Source organism: Anoplopoma fimbria, chromosome 6, assembly GCF_027596085.1.
Source record: "Anoplopoma fimbria isolate UVic2021 breed Golden Eagle Sablefish chromosome 6, Afim_UVic_2022, whole genome shotgun sequence".
In the NCBI taxonomy this organism is placed as follows: domain Eukaryota; kingdom Metazoa; phylum Chordata; class Actinopteri; order Perciformes; family Anoplopomatidae; genus Anoplopoma; species Anoplopoma fimbria.
The window spans coordinates 7,418,033-7,443,805 of NC_072454.1; the positions used below are offsets into that span (position 1 = coordinate 7,418,033).

A 25,773-nucleotide genomic window follows, 5' to 3' on the forward strand; every position below is an offset into this window, starting at 1 on the left:
CCAAAGCAGTGGCAAACAGAAAAACAGAACTGCTCTTATTTCCAACAGTAACGTCTTTAGCTATTTTAAGGATGGGAGCAGAGAAAGATGTTGCTTTTAACTGTGCAATAGTGCTCAATAGACTGAATAAAACTAATCAACATTAAATTAGATTCAAGAGAGCTTAAAGTTTTGTATGAAACTAAAGAACCCACATTTTTGTCACTGTAAAAAAAGGTTTTACCACCCCATCAAATTGAATGAGTAGTTCTGACGTTGAATGGCACCAGATGCTCTCGGAGCCTGATTTTCATAAACCAGGATAATATTATTCACATAGCAAGCTTTGAGAGAAGCTAGTAAAAAGCACAAGGAATTCAGTTCATCTGGCTGAAGCGCCGTATTACACCCCGCTTAAGAATGCCAAACCAAGGCCACTAAATTAAAAAGGAGGCCCAGTACGTATTTGGACTGACCACCAGAAAAATGAAACCTTCAGTTGACTCTGCGGTACAGAAATGACCATGTATCCGGAAAAGTTAATATCCCACTCAGTAAACAGAAATGCAAGAATTTCTAGTATTAACATTTACCCTCACTTTACTACAATCATCATGACTGCTAATATGAAACATTTAAAAAAGCACAGTACTTTCATACCCACAAGTACACACACGCTTACAGCTGTTCAGCCTTAATCTGTTCGCCAGATTCTGAAATCAAAGTCTGAAAGCAGTCTAGACATTGACCTCCTCCTACACAATCTACTGTACAGGAACCAATACAGAGACTTTGATTGCAGACGCACACTCAAGCTCAGCCAAAGAGAGCTATGAAAAGAAAACCATTATTATTGAAATTCTTGTCTTGAATCAATTCACATTTAACAACCAGTGCACAAAGCCGATCTCAATGGGATTCCCATGTGGAATATGACACACACAAACTGCTAGGATGACATCTCGTGAGGAGGGGAAGGGGCTCGGAGGAGGAGTGGAAAGTCCCAGAAAACATCCTCAACTGTCTACCTTCAACGGTTCAGGAAGGTTAATGGATTAGTCATCTCCTGACACCAGAAGAGCCTTTGGGAGGACGAAAGAGGGGAAGACTTTATTGAATTGGAGCCCTTGCTGACCCGCCAGATGCTCTAAATGAAATATAGCGCTTTAATAAAAGAGACAACATATCTATGGACACCACTTCACGGTAGCATTCGGTTAGACATCGACTTCATGGGAGTGAATTCAGTCTCCTTTAATGCATTACCTTTAGGATTTTTTCCACTTGTGCTCCATGAAGAAAACATAAAGACCATTCCCTCTGTTGACATACAGTGATATCCTTACCTAGAGTGGTTTCTAACCGATTCTGAGAAAATCTAATTAAAAAGGGTCTCAAGTGAGATCAATTTATTGAATCACATGAAGCAACCAACCATACCAGGCTTCCACTCACTCATCTTCCAAAGTGCTGAGCAGTACAATAAATTGAGAACCTGCTAGGTCCATTAGCCGAGGACCTGAATGGTTCCGTCTGCGTCCATATGGCTCTGGAAACCGGAAACCAGTAACCGATAAAACAACCACAGGAAAAAGGAGACTACTGCAAACCATATATCAAGGACAATTTCCCCCCTCATTAACCCAATAAGGACCGGCTCCTTTTGATTCTAAAGCAGAAACTGTGTGTGAGTGGGTACAGTGTTTCATATAGGATTTTCTGAAAATGAGGTGGGTGGACCTAAGACCCTCAGACAATATTATTTATTATAAAACTAAATTCATTAATCTGCTGCACTTTGAGAGCAGTATTAGGATACTATTAAAAACTAGTACTCTTAAAAACTCTTGGTCTCCAACAGCGGTGGAATGTAACCAAGGACATTTTCTCAAGTAGCGTACAAGTGCCATTTTGAGGTACTTGTACATTACTTGAGTGTTTCCATTTTATGTAAACATAAACTTCCCCACATGAGTGCTGTTCTGCTACATACTCTGCTACATACTGTCTCTTGTTGACTGATCATTCTGTTTGACTCTCACACTTGCTCTCTTCCTTAGTGGTCTTGCATTTTTAAGCCGTCTCCTCTCTCTTTACTGTGATTAAATACACACCCTCCACCCTCTTGACGCTTTTAGTTGATTAGCACCTGCAATGATCGCAGCAGTAAATTAAGTACAACTTCAAGTCTCGTCACTGAAAGTCTACTACTTGTAAATCAAAGAGAGGGAGAGTAAAGGGGCTTGCATGAAATAACTGAGATAATTCAAGGAGCAAACACTCAAAGGGTCTCATGGCTTTTTATGTCCTCCAACCTCAAACTCTTTGGCATGAAGTACCAATATCCCCATGTAAACCAGCAACTAATTATTTTTCTAAGAGCCACAGTCTGGTTTTAGTCTAAATTTCTGTAAAAATATCAATTGAGTGGGTTGTTGAGACCCTGAAAGGCCATAAAAGGGGGCTGACAAACACACCAAGGATCTATAGGGATCAGCAGGGATCTGTAGAGAATATTTAACCTGTAGGTGGTCTCTGTGAAGTAGAGCCTGCAGACACAAGTGGCTGAACAATAGTGTGACCAGGAGGTCAACAGAGCGATGCAGCGACAAAAAGAGAAGATTAACAGCACACCATAGACGGACAAGTGTTTCCTTGTTGGCTTACAATCTTTTTCAAAGCTAAAACAACCCAGAATAGAATGGGTTTAATTCCAACAAAACAAATAGAGACTGCACTTCTTGCCCTGCATTTAGGTCTCCAAAACAGCACCAGTTTACTTACATATGCTAATTTGAGATATCGGTTCGATACTGACTCATAGTTTGATCGGGTGCTGTTGACAATGGGCCGATCTGGTATTGGGCACCATGATTTTAATAAAAAACAATTCAGCACATTTATATCTTTGTATTTGTTTGTTACATTTAGTTTTACAAAGTTAGGAAAACTATGTTTAATCAAGCCTGATGTTGCCTTACACATAAAATAAACAGCTGTATGTCTCACTGAGTGGAAGTGACTCAGAATTTATTTCTGGTATCGGATCAATACTCTGTATCTACAGTTACCCAATGCCTCGATATTGGTGACTGTATTGGGAATGAAAAAGTTGCATCAGGCTTACTTACTCCTTAACTAACCCATTTTTCAAAGAGAGAGAAAACTCACTTTGAATTGAACAATTTAGCCAAATGGACTCACCTTTAACCTGACCTTTAAAGCTGACTCACCTTTAAGTTTATGTTAAGTTCTGTACATTTTCAATACATTCTGAAATTTAAATGTAAAACTTAAAAAAGGATTAAAAAAACAAAACTAAAAGAAAAAAGCTTTTGCAATGTTTTTACAAAAGTGTACAATGTATACAATCTCTTCCCGTCATCTCATCATCCTCCGACTCTGCTGGTCACTACTTAGCTCCAGCTTCTACTGACCCAAATACTGACACTGACACCGATAATAACACTGCTGTCCATTTGAGGCGGCCTAGTGGAGCTTTTGCAGGCTTATAGCGTCAAAGTCTACACAATAGGCTGATTGTTTAAATAAGATGGTGAGTGTTTAACAGGATGTTAAGGACCAAGCCAAACTAGATCTATCGGAGCAATTATCCAAACAGTGACACTCTTCACTTGACATCTGGGGCTAAATTCAAGATGGAACTTCAGACATAGAAGCAGCAAGACCAATCTAAATGTAAAAAACAACAAGAAGTGTTTAGTCTTATTCAAGTACTATCAATTTACCAAAAAAATGTAATTATATGCAGCCAAAAGTAGGCCTCAAAATACACAGTTTCTCCATTTCATACTGAATAATACTTAATTATGAGATAAGTACAGTAAGTCTGCTCTTCACAGCCACAGCCCCCTGAGGATATGGGTCACAGTCCTGAGTCTGAAGTGTGGGAAAGCTGTGTCTCTGTCAGTGTGGCTGCCTGGACATAAACATTCCCAAACTCACTGCACTGTCGCAACAGCATGCTGGGTCACGCTCAATTCCCGATCATCATAAAACACAGACACTGTTGCTGCAATGTAATGAATCATGTTATGTCAAGGAGTTCATCTTTCATCCATCTTTAACCCCAACCCCCCCCTCACATCCTCTTTCTCTTTAAAGTCGCAATCATTTCCTTTTTGGTAAATGTAAAGATTAACTGTAGGGGAGAGAGTTAACCAACTGTGCTGAGCAGTAAACACAGACAGAACATGAGATAAGACTTCTCTACATGTGACTCGGTGCTTCTATCACCCTCACATCTCTCTGAATAAAGATTATCTGTCGGTCGTCTAGGCACTAAAGTAAAGCTTTGAGCTGCTTTTTGTAGTTTTAGTCTCTTTCGGGGACACCTTAGACAAGCTGAAGTTGATTTATCAGATAATCATCCGAGAGAGTATTTGCTGCACAAGATCATTTTTGTAATAGAAACAGAAAAGTAATTGAATTGACTGATATATCACAGTAAGCGGGAGAGGCAGATCAGTGGCTTCATGTGTTTCACATTCCTGGGGTCTCCATATATCTACCGGGCCCTCTCTGCCATCTGGATGAGGGGGTCACAATACCACATCATACGTTCTCAATCACACATACACGTGCAAATATAACTATGTTTATACTGCCAAGTTGAATGTGGCATGTGCGTGTGTGGAGACATTAATTTGTGTGTGTGTGTGTGTGCAAGTGAAAGCCGTGTTGTCTGATTATATTTTTTTTTTACTGTAACCCGAGGGGTAAAGACCCACTGTTTGAATGCAGACCACCCCGGATCAGGCATAAGGGAACATGGAAAACCAGGGTACGGTTTTGCTTGGAAGTGAGCATCAGACCAAGCCATGCATGACCGAGTTCATACAAGTTATTCATTGCGAGTCTGACCCGGAGATTCTGCAAAAAAACAGCTTGCAACCTTCACCCCAACATGAACACTGTTCATGCAGAAAGAGGAACAGGTGATATCGGACTTTGCAGCTTGTTCAGCAGAGAGAAATCTTACCTGATAGTAGTCTTTAATCTGCCTGATGAGAATAGAGAGGTTCTGGATGCGCAGTGTGGGGTCATTGTTCACCTTCTTGTTGGTCCTCTGCACCGTGGCCTTAGGATTTCTGCGGGAGAAAAAAAATGGCATTCAGATATTTAATCTCTGTTTGTAGCAAAGATAAATGTCAGTTGAAGATGTACAGAAACATTTAAAAGTGAGTGTTTCTATGCGTCACTGGGGTTTTGTTTGACACTATGTTGCTCTATGAAAAGTGTGTGTTTGGCTAAAATCATTAGCATCCCCGTGACAATGGACCCTTGTCCAAATAGGGTCATTGCCATAACCATGTTAGATATGGAGACCCCAATGTTTCAGACACTGTTGTTTCCAGCCATTAAATCAAATTCTTCGTTCGGTAAATCGAATTCAAACATCTCTATGCAGAATTTAAATGTTCAGGCTACATTGTCATAGCTTTGACATTCTACAATAGACCCTCAGTAGACTGTGCTTCAAACTACTGAGAAAGATTTCATTAGCACGGTAAAGGGGAGCATGCATTTCTGTAATTCTGACCATGATCTCCATTTCATCTGTCCGAAACAGAGAGAAGAAGTTATCTTATCAGTGCTTGGAGAATAAAAAGCCTGAGTGTCTATCTGACTGTGTTTTGCCCAAGGGACATTAAAAGGAGCATGCATGACGACTGATGTTATCACGGGTGTCAACATGTTTTAGTGAGCCTCAGACACATTCCACAAACTCACCTCCCCAGTCACTGTTATCTAACAATCCACACTAACATCTGCATATCTATGGAATCTAACTTCACCAAACATTCTCATTTCATCTCAAACCTTGTTAAACCACAGTTACTGGCATGTTAGTTGGTTTAACTAATTGATGCAGAGAGAAGAGTTTCCTGGTAATTTGTGAGTCCGTCTTTCTGTCTCTGTGGATGCTCAACATGCCATCTGCCAGTCACATGGTCAGTTCTAATCAGCAATCCATGCATTTATCGATCACTCTCCCACGTTTTGGCTTTAAACATTAACCCGTCAGGGCTTCTTAACTGCTACCTTTGACTGCATTAACAGTATTATTTAGTTAAAAGTGAAAACAGACTAATACTGTGCAAGACATGTGGCCTTAATGTGATAACTACTGATCCCCTGAGGGAAATTCCTGTTTCATAGACTACCATTTCCCAGAACAGAGGCGGTGACAAAGCAGCAACACAAGAGCTGATATGGTTTCACCAAGAAGCAGAGAGACACTTTGAAAGATAATTGCTGTCATACATTGCAGGCTTAAAAAAAAAAAAATCATTCATATTTAAATGGAATCCATAAACATCACTTGTACATCCATTTGAACAAATATGAAATACAAAAACAGTGCATGCATATGACCAGGGTTGGAAATTAGCACCAACAACCAGCCTGGTAAAAATATGTGTGTGGTTGCTCGTTAACTAATCATTAACTGTTAACCGAAAGGATCAGTGTCTCGCAATGCAGCGAATGCGGGAAAAAAGGCAACCGAGTCCCCCGTTCACCCAACCGTGAGAGTTAGCAGCCACAATGTTATGCGCATTGTTGTGGATACATGCAGCCACTTTCCCAGTGGGTCTCCATCTAATCAATTTGTTTAGCTGCAAGGTTGTCAGCTGTGTGTCTGCCTGGCATACTCTGTCAGGGTTTCAACCGGTTTACTGCAAGCCTGGCGTGACGTTAGGGTGTGTCTGGTCGAGAGAACAAACGTGCGTGACCATGAGTATGAAGTTAGCGGTGATGTAACAGCCGTGAATGTAGCAGTGCAGTGTGTGTACGGTTTGTAGGTGAATAAATGCTATCGAACTCATCAAGATTTCAAAAGCATCCTTCGTCTACCATGCATCAAGCCCATGAGGGAGAAGTAGTAAAATCTCACCCACCTCCCTTAAAATAACTACCCTGTAATTAATTCATAATACATATGCCTTGGGATTGTCTGGGAAAACAACACTCCATGTGTACTTGATATCTGTAGAGCCTTACACCACCAGTAATAAAGAGCAGCCCTGTTTTTCATGATTTGCACTTCAGACTTCAAAGCATTGATACCATGACCTATATACGAGGGTCAACATGCTCTGAGTAGGGGGGAGGAGAGGCTGCTCGTGAATGTATGCATGCATGCATGCAGCGTGTAGCACATGTGTAGTCATGCATATGTGTGCATGTCTGCATCTGTGCTCTAGCATTCCAGAATAGCATGCCTGTATGGGTGAATAAAGCTTAATCCTGAAAAAGCATAAAGAGGGTATATAAATCAAGATTTTTTTTATCGTCTCTCTCTTTCTGTTTGAGTGAAGAGGTCAAAAGGTGAAGGATTCTTTATCTTCCTCAAGGACACTCAGCTCGGTGGATGCTTGCAGTCACAGGGGACTTCAGGTTGACTGGCTCTTCCTAATCACTTTACCATGCTGCTGCTCTGTTTCTACTAAAACTGATTAAACATCCATGTATATTCTAAACCAAACCATTACAACCTGTCCTATAACTAGAAATATAAATATCCCAAGTTCCCGGCCATTATTTTAATAAAATTCACATGACAAAAAAATTGTGCTTTCAAGCATTAATGTGCTCTTTGGAATATGTATTTAATGCTTTAGTAGCTTAACTCTTAAATAATATAATAAGCCTATTTTGTGACACCAAGAAAAAGGGCAGAATGCCTTTCTCTTTCTCTGGCTGCAGTGTGGATGTGTTAATTAGTCTTTTGAACAGCCTCCACCCTGATATACACACACACACACCACCATGCTAATCAGAAGCACACAGGGTTCTTTTTAATACTGGTCTAAATGAACAGTCATGTGACCTCCCCCCCTCCACACACACTCAGCCGCTTTCGGGGTCCATAGTAGGGGGTCTATTTAACCCGTTAATTAAAAAGCACAGGAGGCTTTAATCCTGTCAGGGCGAGGAGGGCGATGTGGTGAATGAGATATGTGTGTGTGTGTGGCTGTGTGTGTGTGTTAGAGAATGAGATTGAAAAAGAGAAAAACAGCAAAGAAAGGCTTTCCCAGCCATACATTCCTTCACCATCAGAGTCAGCCAAGAACATGGCGGCCACAACAATATAACCGTGACTACCACACACAGCACATCCCTCGTTTTGTTGGCTCCGACGCCACCCATGCGCGCACGCGACAGGCCGACACCCCCCTGTGGATCAGCAGGCGAGTAAACACGGGACTTAGAACGGTAACCGAGGTCAGATATCCCCCTCATTACCTCCCACCCTGTCCCCGCTGATACGTTAAACCTATGTCTTTAAATAGACAAATAGATTAGGGTATGAACAGGTTGAAAGCTAACTGAACAGCCAGCAAGGCAGACACCTAGTGAGCAAGTCAGCCAGACGGCCAGTCAATAAGCCGGTCCGTCGGTGCTGTCGATGGGCGCTGCGGCCTTATGTAGAGCCTAGGGCCACTGCGCTTTCTCCTCTCATCTCCTGGCTTTGATTGGCCGGGTAGTTTAGAGAGTAGTGTTAACCTATATATGACAGGCTACATTACAGTCAGCATGGGCAGCCAGGCACAGACACACACACACAGCAACACACACACAAAGTAGGCTAAATGCACACACACACACAAAGAAAAAAAATGCAGGCTTCATTTGGCCACGTGTTGAGGATAGAGCTTATGAGCCCTACTGTCCAAACACAGCAGGGGAGTGTGTGTTTGTGACCGTGTGTGAGAGAGACACACCAAACCAAACCAAACACACACACACACACACACACACACACACACACACACACACACACACACACACACACACACACACACACACACACACACACACACACACACACACACACACACACACACACACACACACACACACACACACACACACACACACACACACACAAAGTAGCTACAGAAAGAGGAATCTGGGGGATGAGCAGCTATTAGCAACCATGCTAATGTTAGCAGTTCTCTTCAGGGAAATGATGTGGGTCTGTTTCTGTCACATCCAGATTAAAAATGTAAACTTCTATCAGACCAACATGAGTAGTCATCCACTCACAGCAGAGTAGAACATGAAGTCGAAAATGTCAAAATTACAATTTTTTAACCAGTGTGCCCTGATACCCCTCAGTCATGCTAAAATTAAACCATTTAAATGCCATGTAGAAGCACTATGAATTAGTTGTTAGTGAAGTTTCCTAGTAGCCAACAGGCCAATATGATATACGACGGGGAAAATGAATTAACATATTGAATGAATTTATAGGATTTGGGATCGACTTTCACATTAACAAATATTACCATGCCATTCCCCAAACACATCACTCCGTGACATGCACATGGCAGTAGGCTAATTCAAGAATAATGAGTGGTAAAACTAAATCTAATTATGAGTATTCCAAGTACAGCAAGATAACGCTGTTTAAATGTTTACATGCCAGTTCCAATTATTTAATTTTAAGCATTAATCTTGTTAAAAATCAAATCTTGTTATACCTGAGTGCTTGTTAACGCACTGACTGCCTTTCCATATGGAAGCTTGTAAGTACAGTTAGCACAAACAGGCAAGAAGCAGATCCAGAACTTTTACGAATGCAATTAATCTCAAACTAGTGAAGAATAAAGCAATGACCTTAGAACATCAGATGTTAAGATGGCTCCATACATGTACTTCCAAGGGAGGCGGTATTGCATATTAGCATACCACATAAAAAAATACTATATTTCTGAACAGAATGAACCATCAGTTTGTGATGGAATGATATTCAAAACATAAAACGTTAGAGCTGTAGCCAGGTTTGCCAATATTATACATTTTGCTTTGATGCAGAGTCAGACCTAATGCTCCAGATGACTGCATCCCATCTTCTCATCCCCCACCCTTTTCCCATGAGAGCAGTAATGTATAAACAGCCCAGTGAGGATCTGACCATTGGTATGTGGCTCTCATCATCCTACTTCCTTGTCTTGGCCTTTCATGGCGTCGTTTCTCTCCTGTCTTTGTCTTTCTGTTTCCACAGGGCCTCTACCCATTCCTCGGCTCTGCCGGTGTATCCATAGGGACTGCAGCTAAACTCTTTCTTGACAAACTGGATGTGAACTGATGCATTGCTTTTTGCTGGACTGCAGGCACTTAGACCATAAAACACTGAAATGCAATAAAATGTCTGAAATAATAGGTAAAATGGTTTGTATCATAATGGCTAACTAGGTAAAGCAAACAATTCCTATAGTGCGACAACATATTCACACTCACTTATCTGAGTTCCTTTTTTTTTTAACAGAACTGATTAATTCCACTGTGCTGTTAATTCTCAATGTTAAGCTGCTGTTAATGAAACTCAACACTTCCTGCAGATGCTTCACAGCAAAAAAGTCTTCATGGGAACAGAAGGGATTATGCCCCCTGAGCTACTGAAGCAGATGGAAGAAGTATTGAGTTTGCATTAACAGCAAACAGCAGAAACAGCAAAATTAACTAAATTGGACAAGTATGATTAAATATAAAGTTGGGGAAATGGAAAATTAAAATTAAACACCCGTCTCTAACAAGATCTCAGGTTAAATGGTAATATATGCTATTACCTGACATATGCTGAACATGGTGCAGCCAAGAAACCCCACCTAATCCTGAGAATGCATTGCTTTAAAATAAGATAATCCTTTATTAGTCCTGCAGCGGGGAAAATAAGAAATTTAAAATTAAATGTCGATCCCAGTAGAACCAGGCTGACTTTATTAGTAGGACTGAGAAACTTGTGTCCAAAATCCTATAATGGTCAATGTGGGGTTTCACATGTCCTTGGTTGTGGGATTTTTTGAGTGCCTCACATTAACACAGCCTTGTTAAAAAGTCTGTCCTCCCAAGGTCACAGCTGCCGTTTCCTGTCTCACTTGATATACATCCTCCTTCCAGACAGACACAGCGAAAGACGGCGTGACGCAAGCATGATGATGAGAGATGCCAGATGAATGTGTGATTCTACACTTTGACGAGGAGGGCTGTGGACCCCTCACAGTCCAGGTAGCAGCAGTGGGAGAATCGAACAGGCCGACACCCCAGCAGCAGCAGCTCTGCTTGCCTTTTATCTCTAGTCCAGCTGGAATCTCAAATATGTCTGCTGTAACGAGCAGTAGAGAAAGCAACAAAGGATTCAGCATGCTGCTCAAAGAAAACAGAGGAGGGAGAGGGAGGAGAGGATGAGAGAGGTGAGGCGTGGACGGAGAAGCAGACACAGATGAAGAAAAAGACTCCATCAGGAGGAGGGAAAGAGCAAAAGGTACAGTAGCAGTAGGTGTTGAGACATGATGAAAAAGAGGGAGGTGATTAGATGACAGAGGGAGGTGAGGCAAATAAGATGAGTGTCATGGCTTCCAGAATCCAAGGTAATGCCATCCAATGTCTCGCGTAATCCATCAGTCCAAAACCCAAAGATATCAGACAAAAATAAAAAAGACAACTCACTTGTTGGAACTGGAACCGGCACATTTCTGGTATTTTTGCTCAAAAATAGCTGCAGATTAATTTTCTTTTAATCAACTTTTCGATCGCTGCAGCTTTAAGTGTATCAGATCAATACAAGAGAGAAAGCAAAGCCAATAAGGTGTGGGAAAGTTATTTGTTCTAACCATTATATTCAATGTGGCATATTAAAGATCCTTCATGAATTTCATTCATTATGATCAATCATGTCTTATTCTTGATGATAGTGGGTCTAAAAGGGCAACATAAACAACAGTTTGTTCAAGGTAGAATAATGTATGCACTAAGGTAGGTTGAAGAAAAAGATAAATGTAATATTGTAAGAAAACAGCCTTTTATGTGGCCATTTCTAGATTCTGCCAGATGGTTGGTAACCTCAGAATATTCAGATAGAGCAACAAAGCCATAAACAGCAGAGCATGAACATAATGTAGCCTCCATATGTTAATACAACAATTACCAGAGAATCTAATGATGCATCTGATACAACAAAAGACCAACTGGGTCCAGGGCTTAAACCAACACTCGTCATTCAGTGGTGTCCTTCCACACCAAGACTCCTCTACAGAGCTCACTGGTCGAGTGTTTTGTGTGTGCATGACGTGTCGAAAAGCCAATTCTGTCATGAAAGGAAGTGATGACAAGCGTAGTGAGGACATCCTGTGTATATGAGCATATATAGGGGGTTTACTGTAACGTGGCCTTGAGAGAGAAAAGCTTTCAAATCTGTATTCAGTATAACTCGATTCATATTCACTGACTCATAGGTTTACTTATTTATGGTAGAGAACCACTAGAAAGCACCGTCATTGGCAGAAAAAATATGCAGATGAAAATACTGGGAGGTTGACATTACCTTACAATCTCATTCCCACAGATTAACAGACATGCACGGATCTGTCTGAATACTCGTGCCAAGAGAAATTAACCAGTACATGTGTAACAGCCTTCTTTTCATAATCCACTTTTACTCTCTCTATACTTCACACAAACTAGCAAACAATCAGTTTTCCGACTGATTTCAAGGGTCACACAACTTTGCAGTGCAAGTTAAGATTTTAAGAATATGACAAATGGTATGTCAAAATCAAGTAGGATGTAATACGGATTGACTGGGTTGTAACTTTAGAGTTTTTCCTTTTGGAATGCCAGGGTCATATGTACAGATTGTAAAACCCTCTGTGTCAAATGTGTGATATTGGGGTATGCAAATATGATTACATTTAATCCAATCTCCTTTTTTTATTCTGTAACCGTCTATCTCACTCGCATAACTCTGTCCCTACAGCGCCCGTAGAGGACAGACTGACCGGTCCACCAAATAGGTCAATGAGCCAGCATGGGTCCACAGGATTGGCAGGAATACAGAGACTGGACAGTTGTCACTCTGACAAAACTTTAATTGGCCCTCCTCTCCCTGAGCGGGAAAACTAATTGGTTTGACAGCACGGAGGAGGCAATCTAATTGGCTAGGTAATGTCAGTCACAAGAGGGCGGGGGGAGGCGGGGGGTGAAGCGGTGCCATCTGGGTGTCAGCAAACCGTTAGATAATCCCGGGGTCGCTCTTCTTCTTCTCTCTGTGCTCTCCCATGCTGTTTCCGATGACAACTGCTGCCAGCCTGTCTGCCATGTCTGCACTAAAGCCACGCAGAGACGTTCACACAGCACCGCTACAGTTTATGCTACAACAGCTGACATCACCGGGAAAAATGTGTAACGCTCGAGTTTCTCCAGCCAGAGGACGGTCAGTGCGAGTTTGTGAGAGAGAGACGAATACAAAAAGATTTTTTAAAGGAAGCATGTGTAACAATGTTTTGTGCACGCGTTATTGCACGCTGACTTTTGTGTTTATATCTTTGGAGGTTTGTCATCCATTCTGGAAAGTTTGTTTTTAAGAAGCAGAGAACATTTTAAAAATCAATGATAGTGCTGAACTCTAGTTGTTATTTTAAGTGTAAACAGTACTGACTGGAGGTAACCACAGCAGAGCCTTTTATAGCAGGAATTGATCAAACGTAAGCAGGGCGATGACAACCGACGTTCACTGCAAAAAAAGAATCTCAAGCTGTCAGGACAGAGAGGGTGAGAAAAAACAGAATGAGTAAGTGAGAGTGTGTTTGTAGGAGCCTGAGAAGTGGAATGAATACAATCCCCGTTAATCATCGGCCACAGTTCCTCTAAGAAGCTGGAAAACTTTCCTGCGGTTTAGCTACTTTTTTAATGAGAGTAACAGAGTAGGAGAGTGATGATGAGAGGGGAAAGAGGCATTTCTAAACACCCATGTAATTATTTCAGTCATCATACAGCAACAAATGTGAACAAATGTTGGATCATGAGGCCCGTTTCAAGTACATGTCTGTCTTTGAATGCTGAATTAAATCAAGCACAAATACCGATATCGTCAGATTTGTTGATGCATTAAAAAGGTTTAAACTTGAATTGAAATCCCTGTTCATTAAGAGCATTTTTACCAAGTCGCTGGTGCAGGATTTATATTTAATAGTAAATAACAATTCAGTCAATGAATATCTATGTAATTATTTTATTTCTTTAAGTTAGAAAAGCAATGTTTAAGTCAAGACTGATGTTGCCTAACATATAAAAGAAGAAAGATGCCAATCACTTCCACACAGTGAGGAATACCTACAGGTTATTAATGCAATCATGGTATTGGATCAGTACTCGGTATTGGCCGATACCCAAAGACCAGGTATCTTTATTGGGACTGAAAAAGTCAGATCGGTGCATCCCCAATATTACGTTTTCTTTTTTTTAAATAGAAAAAAGGCGCACGTCTTTGAGGATTGCCATTATCTTAAACTCTCTGCAATAGTGGTTTAGATGCATATTTTCGCTTATTATACAGTCTATTTCAGTTAGCTCAGTTTACTGGAGGTGACCACGTGGTGCTGGTAAAGTGGGAGAGGCAGACAAAAAGCAGTCTCACCAACACAACGTCTGACCAACACTGTAGGCCTTTTGTGTGGGAGGGCGGCTGGGCAAGATGACTACCAACAGCTGCCTCAGTCCAAAAGAAAATGCACAGAAGAAAAACACCACCAGATACACATACTCCCACACAGACACAGAAGCCCTACAGAAAAAAAAGCACACACACACACACACACACACACACACACACACACACACACACACAAACATAAACAGAGCTGGCAGTCACTGGCAATCCCCGACATCCTGTCAGGCGATCACTAAGCCAGTCACAGTTCATTTCAGATCAACGCTGGCTGTTCTGTACAGGAGCAGTAAGTTCCCGTCCAGCTCATTCCACTTATTTGCAGACAGAAAAATCCTACCGAGTTGCCTGTTGCCAAACATCTCTTAGCCCTGATATGTAGATCTGAGGAGCTGCCATGTGGCACGGCAAACTGCGGCTTAATCTGAGCTTTTTGCATGTCACCGTCTTGCTCGTTCTTTGCATATCTTTGCTGCCACGTTCAAGGTTTTCAACCATTTTGGTAAAATCACTTTCTGTCTCACTCACGCTTCCAGCCCATCCCCCTCATATCCTTCCGGTTTCCACTATAGAATTTCCCTATGGGAAAAAATGCTCGAAAAATACTGATGACTTGTTAATCGTTTTAAAGAGGCTGTGTGTGGAAGAGGGAAAGACGCCCTTGTCCAACTGAACCTGCAATGGCCTCCTTTAAACACCTTTCTGTTTCGAAGGATTCCTCTGAGAGTACAGACACAGCCTGGAGGAGGAGGAGGAGGAGGAAGAACAAGCATGGGAAAGCGAGGTGGAGGAGGTAGTTGAAAAAGCGAAGGAAGGCGGCTTAATGGAGTGATAGGGCCGAGCAGCAGGAGGTCGAGGACAGAGGACGAGGGCAGAGCAGGAGGAAGAGGACACCAAGCAGAGACAGGAAATGGCCAGTCGGAGTTAATCAGCTCCTCATGCAGCTACAGCTTGACCCTTCTGAAAACCTACACATGCACATGTAGAAATACAGAGACAAACAAGCGTCCCCTTTACAGAGACAATCCTGCCGTTTAAACCTTGGAATACGAGAGACACTAAAGCGAGCTGACACTAAGAAGTTGGCCTATGATACTGCAACACATAATCTCCTCTGAGGTGTAAATCAATCCCACTGGGAGCTGGCTTGGTTGAGCCGTCCTTTGACAGGCAAACAGGAGGAGTAAATGCTGACAGGGGAGTGTGCGGCATTAGCGGAAAATATGAAAAAAAAATTGCCCTGCAAGCGGGAAGTAGCAGCCCAAAGCCAGACAAAGGAATGGAAAGCTGTCGACTGCCAGGCTATACGTTAGGAGGTGACTGGAAAGACTCAGACAGACATCTAATGCCTCATCTCCTCCAGCACACACCCTCTTTCATCATAAGGAGATCTGCCAAATGATCTACTTCCCATTTACTTCAGTGTGTCTTTGCTGGCCTGCTACATTAATGAAGGATCCTGCAATCGCAGTGTAATCTGCATCCAGATTCTGCGCTGTGCTTTCAGTGTTTGTCTGCTTAAGGCTACTATTTCCAGTTTAATCTGCAGCACAGCAGGAAACGTGAGCTCTGCAGCTTCCAGGGGCAACGTGTCTCCCAGTCAGCTGCAGATGACAGTCTTCTGCGCCTGATAAAAACATGGCTACTGGAAGTTGTGGAGCTGATTGCCAGCCTCCTTGCACCACAGACGTTTGTGGGCAACAGACAAAGCTCCAAGGGATCCCGACAAGAACTGTCTGCAATGATTTGTTGACAGTGCGACCCATGATTGCCCTCGATACAAGGTCCCTTTGTGCGTAGCCTACATTCACTCCAGCAGACAATTTCAAGTGCTGGACAGAGGCTGGAGGTCTTTGAGAAATGCTTAATGTACTCATGTGGGGATGACCACACTAAAAGCCCCCAGGGTATCATTTGTTGTATCTCATCCATACACACACACACACACACACACACACACACACAGAACATGTCATTGAGCTTATACACTGCATACATATCTACTTATATAGCTAATAAAAGGGACTACTATTGCATGCTGGTTTTTGAGGTGTGTGCATCTATTAAGATGGTGCGTTTGAGGACCCAAGCACAGGTCTGCATGCTCTGATATGACCAATCCTAGTGCAGAGGGTGTTGGTCTGCAACATTTTTTTTTTTTAATATGAGTTAAATTACTTACATCTCAAGCATTATCTCGTTGAGGTAAATCCCATCCACTAATTCAATATATTCCGATAATTGGGTGCCATCGGTAAAAGTCGCCTGCCCGACTGTCTTCACCTGGAAGAAAAAGGGAAAAAAAGGGACAATGCATATAGGTGTGAAGGGAATCAATAAACAGGGGTGTTTAATTAGGGAGCTTAATACACATTTGAATGGTTAATCAGGGAGCTTACCCAGCAGACCAGAGGCGTGAGCATAAACTGCTCCAGCAAAGGGCTGAAAACCTCGCTTTCCATATTGATTTTTTTTTTTATTCCAGGGCAACCAGCGCAGTTTTAAAAAATGTGCGCTCCTGGGGAGAAATCTGCGTCTGTTTTGACTGCACTCATGTAGTTGATTTGATTAAATCGACGCTCATTTTGGCCTCTAAATCAAAACCGGTGGAGATATGCACGGAGGACTAGGGGTTGGAAAAAAAAAAAGAAATGAAAAAACACGTTAATCCACAATCTTCTCCACACGAACCAGCTGTTTCAGATGCCGACGGCTGGGCTTGAATGAAGCTGGATTACATGTTTTGTTTTCTTTAAACCAGTAGCTGATGATATTCCGTATTTTTTAAGCATGCACTAGATCTGTGAAGACAGTCTACATGAGACCTGAACCAGGTCTGGTGTTATGCTCCTCCATGATGAAATAAAAAAGGACATATCCAATGCAACCAAAAAAAACAAAAAAAGTCCAGATGTTTAAAGTCCTTTTTTTTTTTTACTCCTCAAATTGGCTATGAAGTAATTGATCACCGGGTTACTCCTGTCTGCCTCCGCTCATATGCAGCATACGAATGAAAGGAGGGAGGAGAGAGGATGACTGGAGGACACTTAGCACCGCCCCTCTCTCCTCTGCATCTCCCTCCGCCCCTTTTGCTCTATGAGGAAAACATAGGGCATTGATGAAAGTATCCCTTTTCATAAAGTGTTCATTAGTGCATTCTTTGAAAACAGTTAGTCGTCTAGTAAATTATTTGAATTTGATTTCAATTATTTTAATGAATGATGCAGAAATAAATGTAATGGGAATAAGGGTTGCAGGCAGCTCTATAGCGCTGCCATTTATTTGCATTTGCATGATAACAAAAAATCTGCTTGTTTTATTCCTGTGCAAGTAGAAAAATACTGGGGATCCAGGCTTTTGTCTTCATTTACAGCATACAGTTATAGGCTACGTTAAAGCAGCAAGCTAGTAGGCTACTGACACCTAGTGGGTAATGTACAAAGAGACTGCTGTGGATGTACAGTATAACCTGAGCTTTATTTGGAAATCCTTTTCCAGTCAAATACATAACTGACATAATGCACTTCCCTTTTGTGGGAAATGCATCATATGGCATTTTGCCAAAGAGAGGGACAGTCTCAACAGTGTATAATGCTGGATCAAATACTCAAGGACACAATCTATGATCATTAATGGAGTCATTTGGGACACATAGTGAAATTACACGATGCTGAAACGATTAGCCAATTAATGAATCAACAGAAAATCTATGGTTTCGACTATTTTCATAATTGCCCATTTGATAATTCCTCCAAAAATGCCAAACATGACTTATTTCCAGTTTCAGATCTGTGGAGTTTTCTGTTATATTTCATTGTAAATTGAATAATGATATATAATGATTATCAAAGCTCTGTCTGAACGCGCTATTGGGGACTTACAGTGATTATGCAGTTATTATACCAGCAACCAGTTATTTTAAACACACAGTATTTATATTAGCTGTATCAGCAGCAAGGTGAAAAATGTAATCATAAGTCTAGACCCACAGTCATTCCCTATACAGGTAGGAGACGCCTAATCAACAATTGATGAATGGCTCTGTCAGTGTGAAGAGGGGGCAGTAGCCGTGTGACCAAATAGCCAATTAAAACACAATCACTGATTTGGGAGCTGGGGACCTGGGTCACCTCTCAGGAACAAAATAGATTATTGTATGTTCTCCTAAAACTTAGAATAAGCACATTTCAGCAGCAGCTCTCCCTGATAAGCAGAGGCTCTCATTTGCATTTAGAGTAACGGTTGTTGTGGTTGGTTTACTTCAGCTTGAGGCTATACAGTATATGAGATCCTGACTAGACCTGTTGTCTCTTGTTTGCTGTATAACTTGTTTGACTGGAGCGTTGTAAGGTCAGGGAGTGCACGTTGGGAGGCTACATCATGATGTGCCACTCCTATTTCAATTCAATGAAGGCCAAAACAGCCTATCAAAATCTATCAAAATCTAGGTTTTGTTTTCTCAGTTTTGGCTGTCAGTGTCACAATAAAGTCTACATCTTCAGCTAGACATTACATATCAGGCTGCAGACAGCAAACATGCTCATTAGATATAGCATAAGGTGAAGAATGTCACATACGTTTGTGTCTGATTGTATCTTTATCTACAGTTAGAAGCTTGTTTGAGGAAAGATCTGACATGTTTGCATTGCAAAACTGCCATTTGGAGAATACTTACCTCAGTCCAAATGTGTGATCAGTCTACCTAGATACTTGTTTTTATAGAAATGCCCCAATATGACATCATTTGCATACTGAATACCAGCACTAACGCATTCATTATTTTTGTATTTAAACATATCTATTTTAAAGCCTATGAAAATGTAGTCTAAAATCTATGTAACAGCGGCCACTGTGGCCACACGTGGCAACTACAGGAGAATGATGCCAAAATCTAAATGCAGCGTAATAGCAGCACAAGAAGTGAGGGTTCATGAAGTCAGCAAACTGACTCAGTAAAGTGCTGCTTCAGCATAAAGATTAGCTAACATTAGTCATCTAAAAGCAAAACCGGGAGTGTATTGAATTGAGCAAGAGTGTGTTTTATTACTCGTGAATTAAACTTTCCATTTGTAGGATGAATAATGTATTGTTTCTTCTTCATACTCTCATATTAAGGGAGTGCACGTTGGGAGGCTACATCATGATGTGCCGCTCCTATTTCAATTCAATGAAGGCCAAAACAGCCTATCAAAATCTATCAAAATCTAGGTTTTGTTTTCTCAGTTTTGGCTGTCAGTGTCATCCCTATAACATTAAATAGTCATTTCTAAATGTGCAACACACAAAGTACAGTTTGGGGCTTTGTTATATTTTTTAAGCTTTCTAACCTTAGAAAACTCAGATAATCTGCTTCATCAGGACTGTGAGTGGGATTTTGTCTGGATTGGTTGAGAGATGCATAAATGTGACATCACAATTATGCATTGAGTCCTGTCCACTTTTAAACAGTAAGAAGAACATAGTTAACCTGGAAAAAACAGTAAATCTCTCATGTAAAATAACCAAAACTTGCCAAATTCAACAGAAAATGTTGCTCAGCATAAGAAGCTGATCGAGAATAAATGTTTCCAGGGCTTTAGTCCTTAATCATACCTCTGCCTATTTCTTCCACTGCTTCAATTTCCTTAGATATCAATAAAGTGTATCTTACCTAAATGATGGGGGAAACAAAATGGAAAATCTACTTCAGTCTACTCAAATCAAATTGTTTCAAATCATATTCAGCCCTTTTCTGTGGCAATCCACTCACGCCTCTACTAACCCTGTAACCCGAGCACACCATTAAACACCAACGCGCACAATGAAAACCTTTCATGGCTCGTGTATTGTGCATGCTTCTTACCAGAACACAATTATGCTCTGCTCAATTACTGTGGTGGATTAGGTGGATATTTTGTACAGCTCAGTGTGTTTATGATTGTGTGTTAGGATTCATTCAGTGTGGGATTCATTAACCTTGGATTGAACAGGGTGCTGCTCCCGCCTGCTTAATTAAAATCTATTATTCATGATTCTTTTAAGAACTTTTTTTTCACAAAGTGCCATCCGCCTTCACCTAATGACTCAGGGATTGTGGAGACCCACAGCAGCATTCCTCACATACACTCAGCTATGAAGGCATGCAAAACTGCATAGAGGAAACCCACCAACCGCCTCTTTTGGCTCAAACTCTACAGAACCGGTTTGCACATGGAAACACGTGGAGATATTTCCTCTTGGTATTAATCCAGCTCAGGAATATATGAGGTCCACAATCATGAAGCAGAGCTGATCTAAAATCCATAAGAAATAAAACATCATCTCTCTCTGAACAAACAGATCACATTGAAGCTCCTCTCTTAGAGTAAATTGTCTGTCTGTCTTCTTTACAAGGCGGCAGTTTCCTGTTAGTTATTTCACTGGAATTTACGAGTGACCACAAGCATTTTGATTTGGAGCTGTGCTGATCTCATGTGGTCTTGAATGCAGGGTGGGCTGACATCTTTCTTCAAGAAACAAATAAGTGGTTTTGACTCCCCCTAATAAGGTAATATGAATATTACAAGTACAATGTAGTTAAGTTGATGAGTCAAATCCAAACAGCATATTCGTAATTAAACCACACATTTGATGGATTTCCGTTGACCATATTAGAATTACATCGTCAAAACTATTGCAATACAAATATCAGGGTTCATCCTGTGGCGACAATGAGTATTAATACCAAATTTCATAGCATCTGGTCAGTATTTACTGAGTTTTCTTGTCATGCTGAACCAAAGATCGAGTTTGACACAATGTCCAGGGTCAAGTGGACTTTTTTTTAATTATGTTCAGCACACACATAAAAAATGCACCATCAGAAATATGGCAATAATAACATATTTTCATAGAAACAGCTGCACAAAAAACACACCTTTAACATGGACCATCAAACATTAATCCTGCCTTTAAAGATTGTCTAAATAATATAAATGTCTGACCTCAATATTCGCAACAGAGGTCATTCTGACCGTCCTCTCTGTCGCTGTTTGTCTCCATCCTGTAGTGCTGCTATGGGAAATCAATGCCTGTCTTTCTCCAGTTCAAATTATTAAGACCCCCTGTGGCAGAGTCAAAGCCTAAATCATTACAGGGCAATAAAGATATGTGTGTGTCCCAGCACCCTCTGCATCCTGTAAATTCTGATGCATCCTTTAAATCAGAGAGATAAGAGACATAGAGATATATACACCGTTATATCCCCATGATAGAAATGTAATTCTCTTTTCTCCCATCTCAAACACATAGCTGTTCTTTATCTGGATGATTTAACCCGTCATGAGCCTTAAGGTTCTCAAGATGAGACTTAATGACAGCTCTGGATTCGAGGTTTGAGACCAGAAACGTAATCAGCTCTTTGCAGTTGTGGCCTCGGGGCTTTTACTAACTCTATCTGCCCTCTAGACTGAGCGGCTTTTAAAATCAAAAACGCCGCAAGGAGCCAATATTTAGTAAAGCAGGGGTCAGAGTTCAAAGGAAGCAAATTCGAGTCACTCTGTATATTTCATGATGATTCATTGAAAGACAATAAAATGTCAGATACACATTGATTTGGTTTCAGGCATGTGCTGCTTTATTGATGCTGTAAAGCTTATTCTCCCTGCTGAAATCTTCTTTTTCATGTTTAAAATATATGAGTTGTGCATTGGATGACTGGATACCTTGGATACTTTGGTTTCTGCTAACTGCATCTTTTGACTGTTTAAAACCAGTGGATTTGGTTTTATCATAACTGTTGAACTTCTTTTATGCCATCAAACATGACCCACAAAGGTATTACTAAGACATTCAGTGAAATAAAGTTGATTGATAATGCATCAGCTTGTTGTTTATTGTGCATGTATCATACAGGCTTAGACATAAATCCACTAATCTATGAACCATCATTCTTTTCCAGACGTTGTGTCTACACACACACACACACACACACACACACACACACACACACACACACACACACACACACACACACACACACACACACACACACACACACACACACACACATTCAATGGGCGTTTTCTAATCTGCATCCAATCATTACACTGTTCCTGTAAGGTTAATTTATTATAGGAGCTTTATACTGACAAAGCTAAGGATTAGTGGTGACATAGTACCTGATGTTCCATAATGGGTAAATGTTAGTTTATGATAGTTCAGAGACAGTTATGGTAGAAAAATTCTGTTCTACTTTGTTCTGAGGGACTGGAACCTTATATGACATGGAACCTTGCCATGTGCAAAATGTAATTACCACGCTTGTGACAAAAGAAATCATGCGTTGCCAATTCAAATCGCTAGCTGTCTAAGCGGTGATTGCATCAAGATTATGCATGTCCATATCAGTGGATCCAATTACTGTCTTTTCAGTGACACCGGATAAATATAAATAAGTCTTTCCACAACAGGAAAGGATGAATGCAGGCAATTTTCAACATCACTGTTAATGGAAATTTGGAAACAAATGCTGAAAAGCCAGATCAGTGCTGTTGTCATCTCCTGAAACAACACAGCATGAAAATTGGAAAAGCTTGAGTCCTGAAGCAACCAAGGTAACACACAGAGAAAAACGAAATAGCTGATTTTCAGAAAATGACAACAAGGAACTAAAAAAACATGTATTCATTTTTTATAGCTTCATACATGGTCCATTACTTTGAAGACCAACTGCTGTGGGTCGAATTGGTTTGCAAATTTTTCCCAAAATGTTTTCGCTGACAATCACAAAACAAATAGATGATGGACTATTATTAACTTATTTAGTGTTCTTTTTATTTATTTTTTGGTTTGAATATCACTTCTCATCAATTACAACCATTGATCAATCACCCCTTTAGACAGCTTGGTCCAAATCATTTTTAAAGGTCAAAGATAGCTCTGTGAGATAATGATGGTTTAATTATTAATTGATGTACGGACAGTTCACAGATTGATTGCTGTGTTTGTCGATGCACATTTACATGAGAAGATTCTCTGAATGGTAAAGCTTCTCTAAGACAAAGCAAGCACAGCATCCTCCACTAAGCCGTTTATGAACCTTATAGTCTAACACGAAACACAGACTGGTCCATTACGCACTAATAGTCCATGGCTCTGCTTGGTAATAATGAGATCTCAATGTGTCCCGGAGCCATGGAAACAAGAAAATACTAGTTGAGACCTTGGTCATAATGGGAATGTGTGCCTGTGTTTTTTTAGTGGGTGTGAGCTTGTGTGAAATCCTGCAATTAACTGGAGTGTGTGCATGTCTTTGTACATGTGCGAAAGTAATCCAGAGTGTGTTAGAGATGCTGTTACCACTCATCTGTTGCCATAACAACTACAGCATCCCCACTGTTATTGAGTTGGCTCAGTGACTGACTGGAGGGCTGTCTGGATGGCTGTAACTTCTGGACAGGAAGTAAGGTCACTGATTTACTGACAGTCAAACACACTATTTGAAGCACATAGAGTCCATGTTTTTCTGAAACATTTGGACAGTTAGAGGAGCTTTTTGACAATGTGAATAACATACAGACACAAGTGGGGCAGTGGTTGATAAAATTAATGAAAATAGAGGCAGAAATCCTTGAAAATGAAACTCAAATGATCTAAATCTACATATCTATATTATATTATATAATGATGTATTCATTATGAATATAATCATGGTTGATCAGTGTGTTTTTAAATGTTCTTACAAGCTGCTGATCTTAATGAGGAAATCCTGACACCTAGCGGTCAGGATTACAAACAAAATAGTCCTATTTGAGGCTCACAAGTTGCTGCTACCTTCTCTTTTACACCATCTTCCAGAGATGTATACTTTATCTTAGATGGGTAATTGAGTTATATTGACTGTAAGTATATCAGTTACTGACATTTTTTTTTTTACATTTGAGAAATACAGCATGTGACAAAAAAAGATGTTTAAGAAATGACAGCCATAACACACTAACAGTTTTTGCATTTGTGACATTCTGAAATCACAGACTGCATAAATCGAAGCCAAAAAACGTCAACTTGAACGTTTAAAGGGGTCAAGAACAAACAAAAATACTGCCATAATATATGCCATAATATAATAATATACTGCTCTGTGAGGCTGCACTTAGGCATGTTTTTTTTTCTCTTCTTTAAGTTAAATGCCAACCTTAGCATACTAAAATGTTAACATTCTGATGCTAAGTAGGTATAATGTTTACCTTGTTCACCATCTCAGTTTAGCATGTAAGCATACTAACATTTGCAAAGTTTATAACTGAGGTAATAAATCAAGTGACAAGTAGGTTCATTTTCTATAGACTTCTCTACATTGGCCATTCTTTTTCACCTTCTGCTGGCCATTAGAAAAAATCCAAGATTGAGGCATTTTCATATTGTTTTCACTTTTCTTATCAAGAGCTCACTGCCTAGGTATTTATCATAAACCAAAGTATTGGACGAATACAAATTTTGACCTGATGTTAGCTAGACGAAAAGTGAAATAAAAAAATAGCTTGTACCAGAGCCTTATGCATTTATGAATTTAACTCAGAAATAATCATTTGTTTTATTGACATTTCAGATTTGTTTTAGGTGTGATATTAATGGCTTTATATTGTGACTTTGTTGTTGTAAACATTACTGTTGCTGCTCTAGAAACAATATTTAGTTATATCTAAATTATAAATAATATATATATATATATATATAATATAATATATATATATATAGTACCAGTCAAAAGTTTGGATAGAAATAAAGAAAAATAAAGAAAAACTTTTGAATGAGAAGGTGTGTACAAACTTTTGACTGGTACTGTATATATATATATATATATATATATATATATATATATACCTTCTCATTCAACTACTTTGAAGAATCTAAAATATAAAACATATTCTGGTTTGTTGAGCATTTATTTGTTTACCACATAATTCCTTATGTGTTCCTTCATAGTTTGGATGTCTTCAATATTAATCTACAATGTAGAAAAAAATAAAAATAAAGAAAAACCATTGAATGAGAAGGTGTGTCCAAACTTTTGACTGGTACTGTATATATATATACATATATATATATATATATATATATATATATATATATATATATAATAATGTCCACCTGTTCTGTGCAAAAATCGCAGTTCTGTCTGAAATGCTAAATACTTCCTTGAACTACCTGAAGTCAACGTGAATCACGTGAATCACGCATTTTTGAACTTCTGTTGACGCGACTCTGTCTTTACACGGCTCTGCATGTGACGTCACACACGCACCTCGTCCCATCCAATCAGGAGAAGCCTCTTTGTGACGTAGTTCCGTACATGTGAC

At 40.2% G+C, this 25,773-nt stretch overlaps 1 protein-coding gene across 2 annotated transcripts in view; it reads right to left on the reverse strand.

The window, feature by feature from the left end:
* Positions 1 to 16,927, reverse strand: part of ccdc88ab (coiled-coil domain containing 88Ab) — a 64,764-nt gene extending 47,837 nt beyond the window's left edge. For both annotated transcript variants that reach the window (XM_054599714.1, XM_054599713.1), the window contains exons 1-3: positions 16,855 to 16,927; positions 16,638 to 16,738; positions 4,982 to 5,090 (exon numbers count right to left, since the gene is read on the reverse strand). In XM_054599714.1, the coding sequence (XP_054455689.1) occupies positions 4,982 to 5,090; positions 16,638 to 16,738; positions 16,855 to 16,917 (273 nt within the window). In that variant the 5' untranslated portion in view covers positions 16,918 to 16,927. The remainder of the gene's footprint in view (positions 1 to 4,981; positions 5,091 to 16,637; positions 16,739 to 16,854) is intronic.
* Positions 16,928 to 25,773: the final 8,846 nt, after the last annotated feature.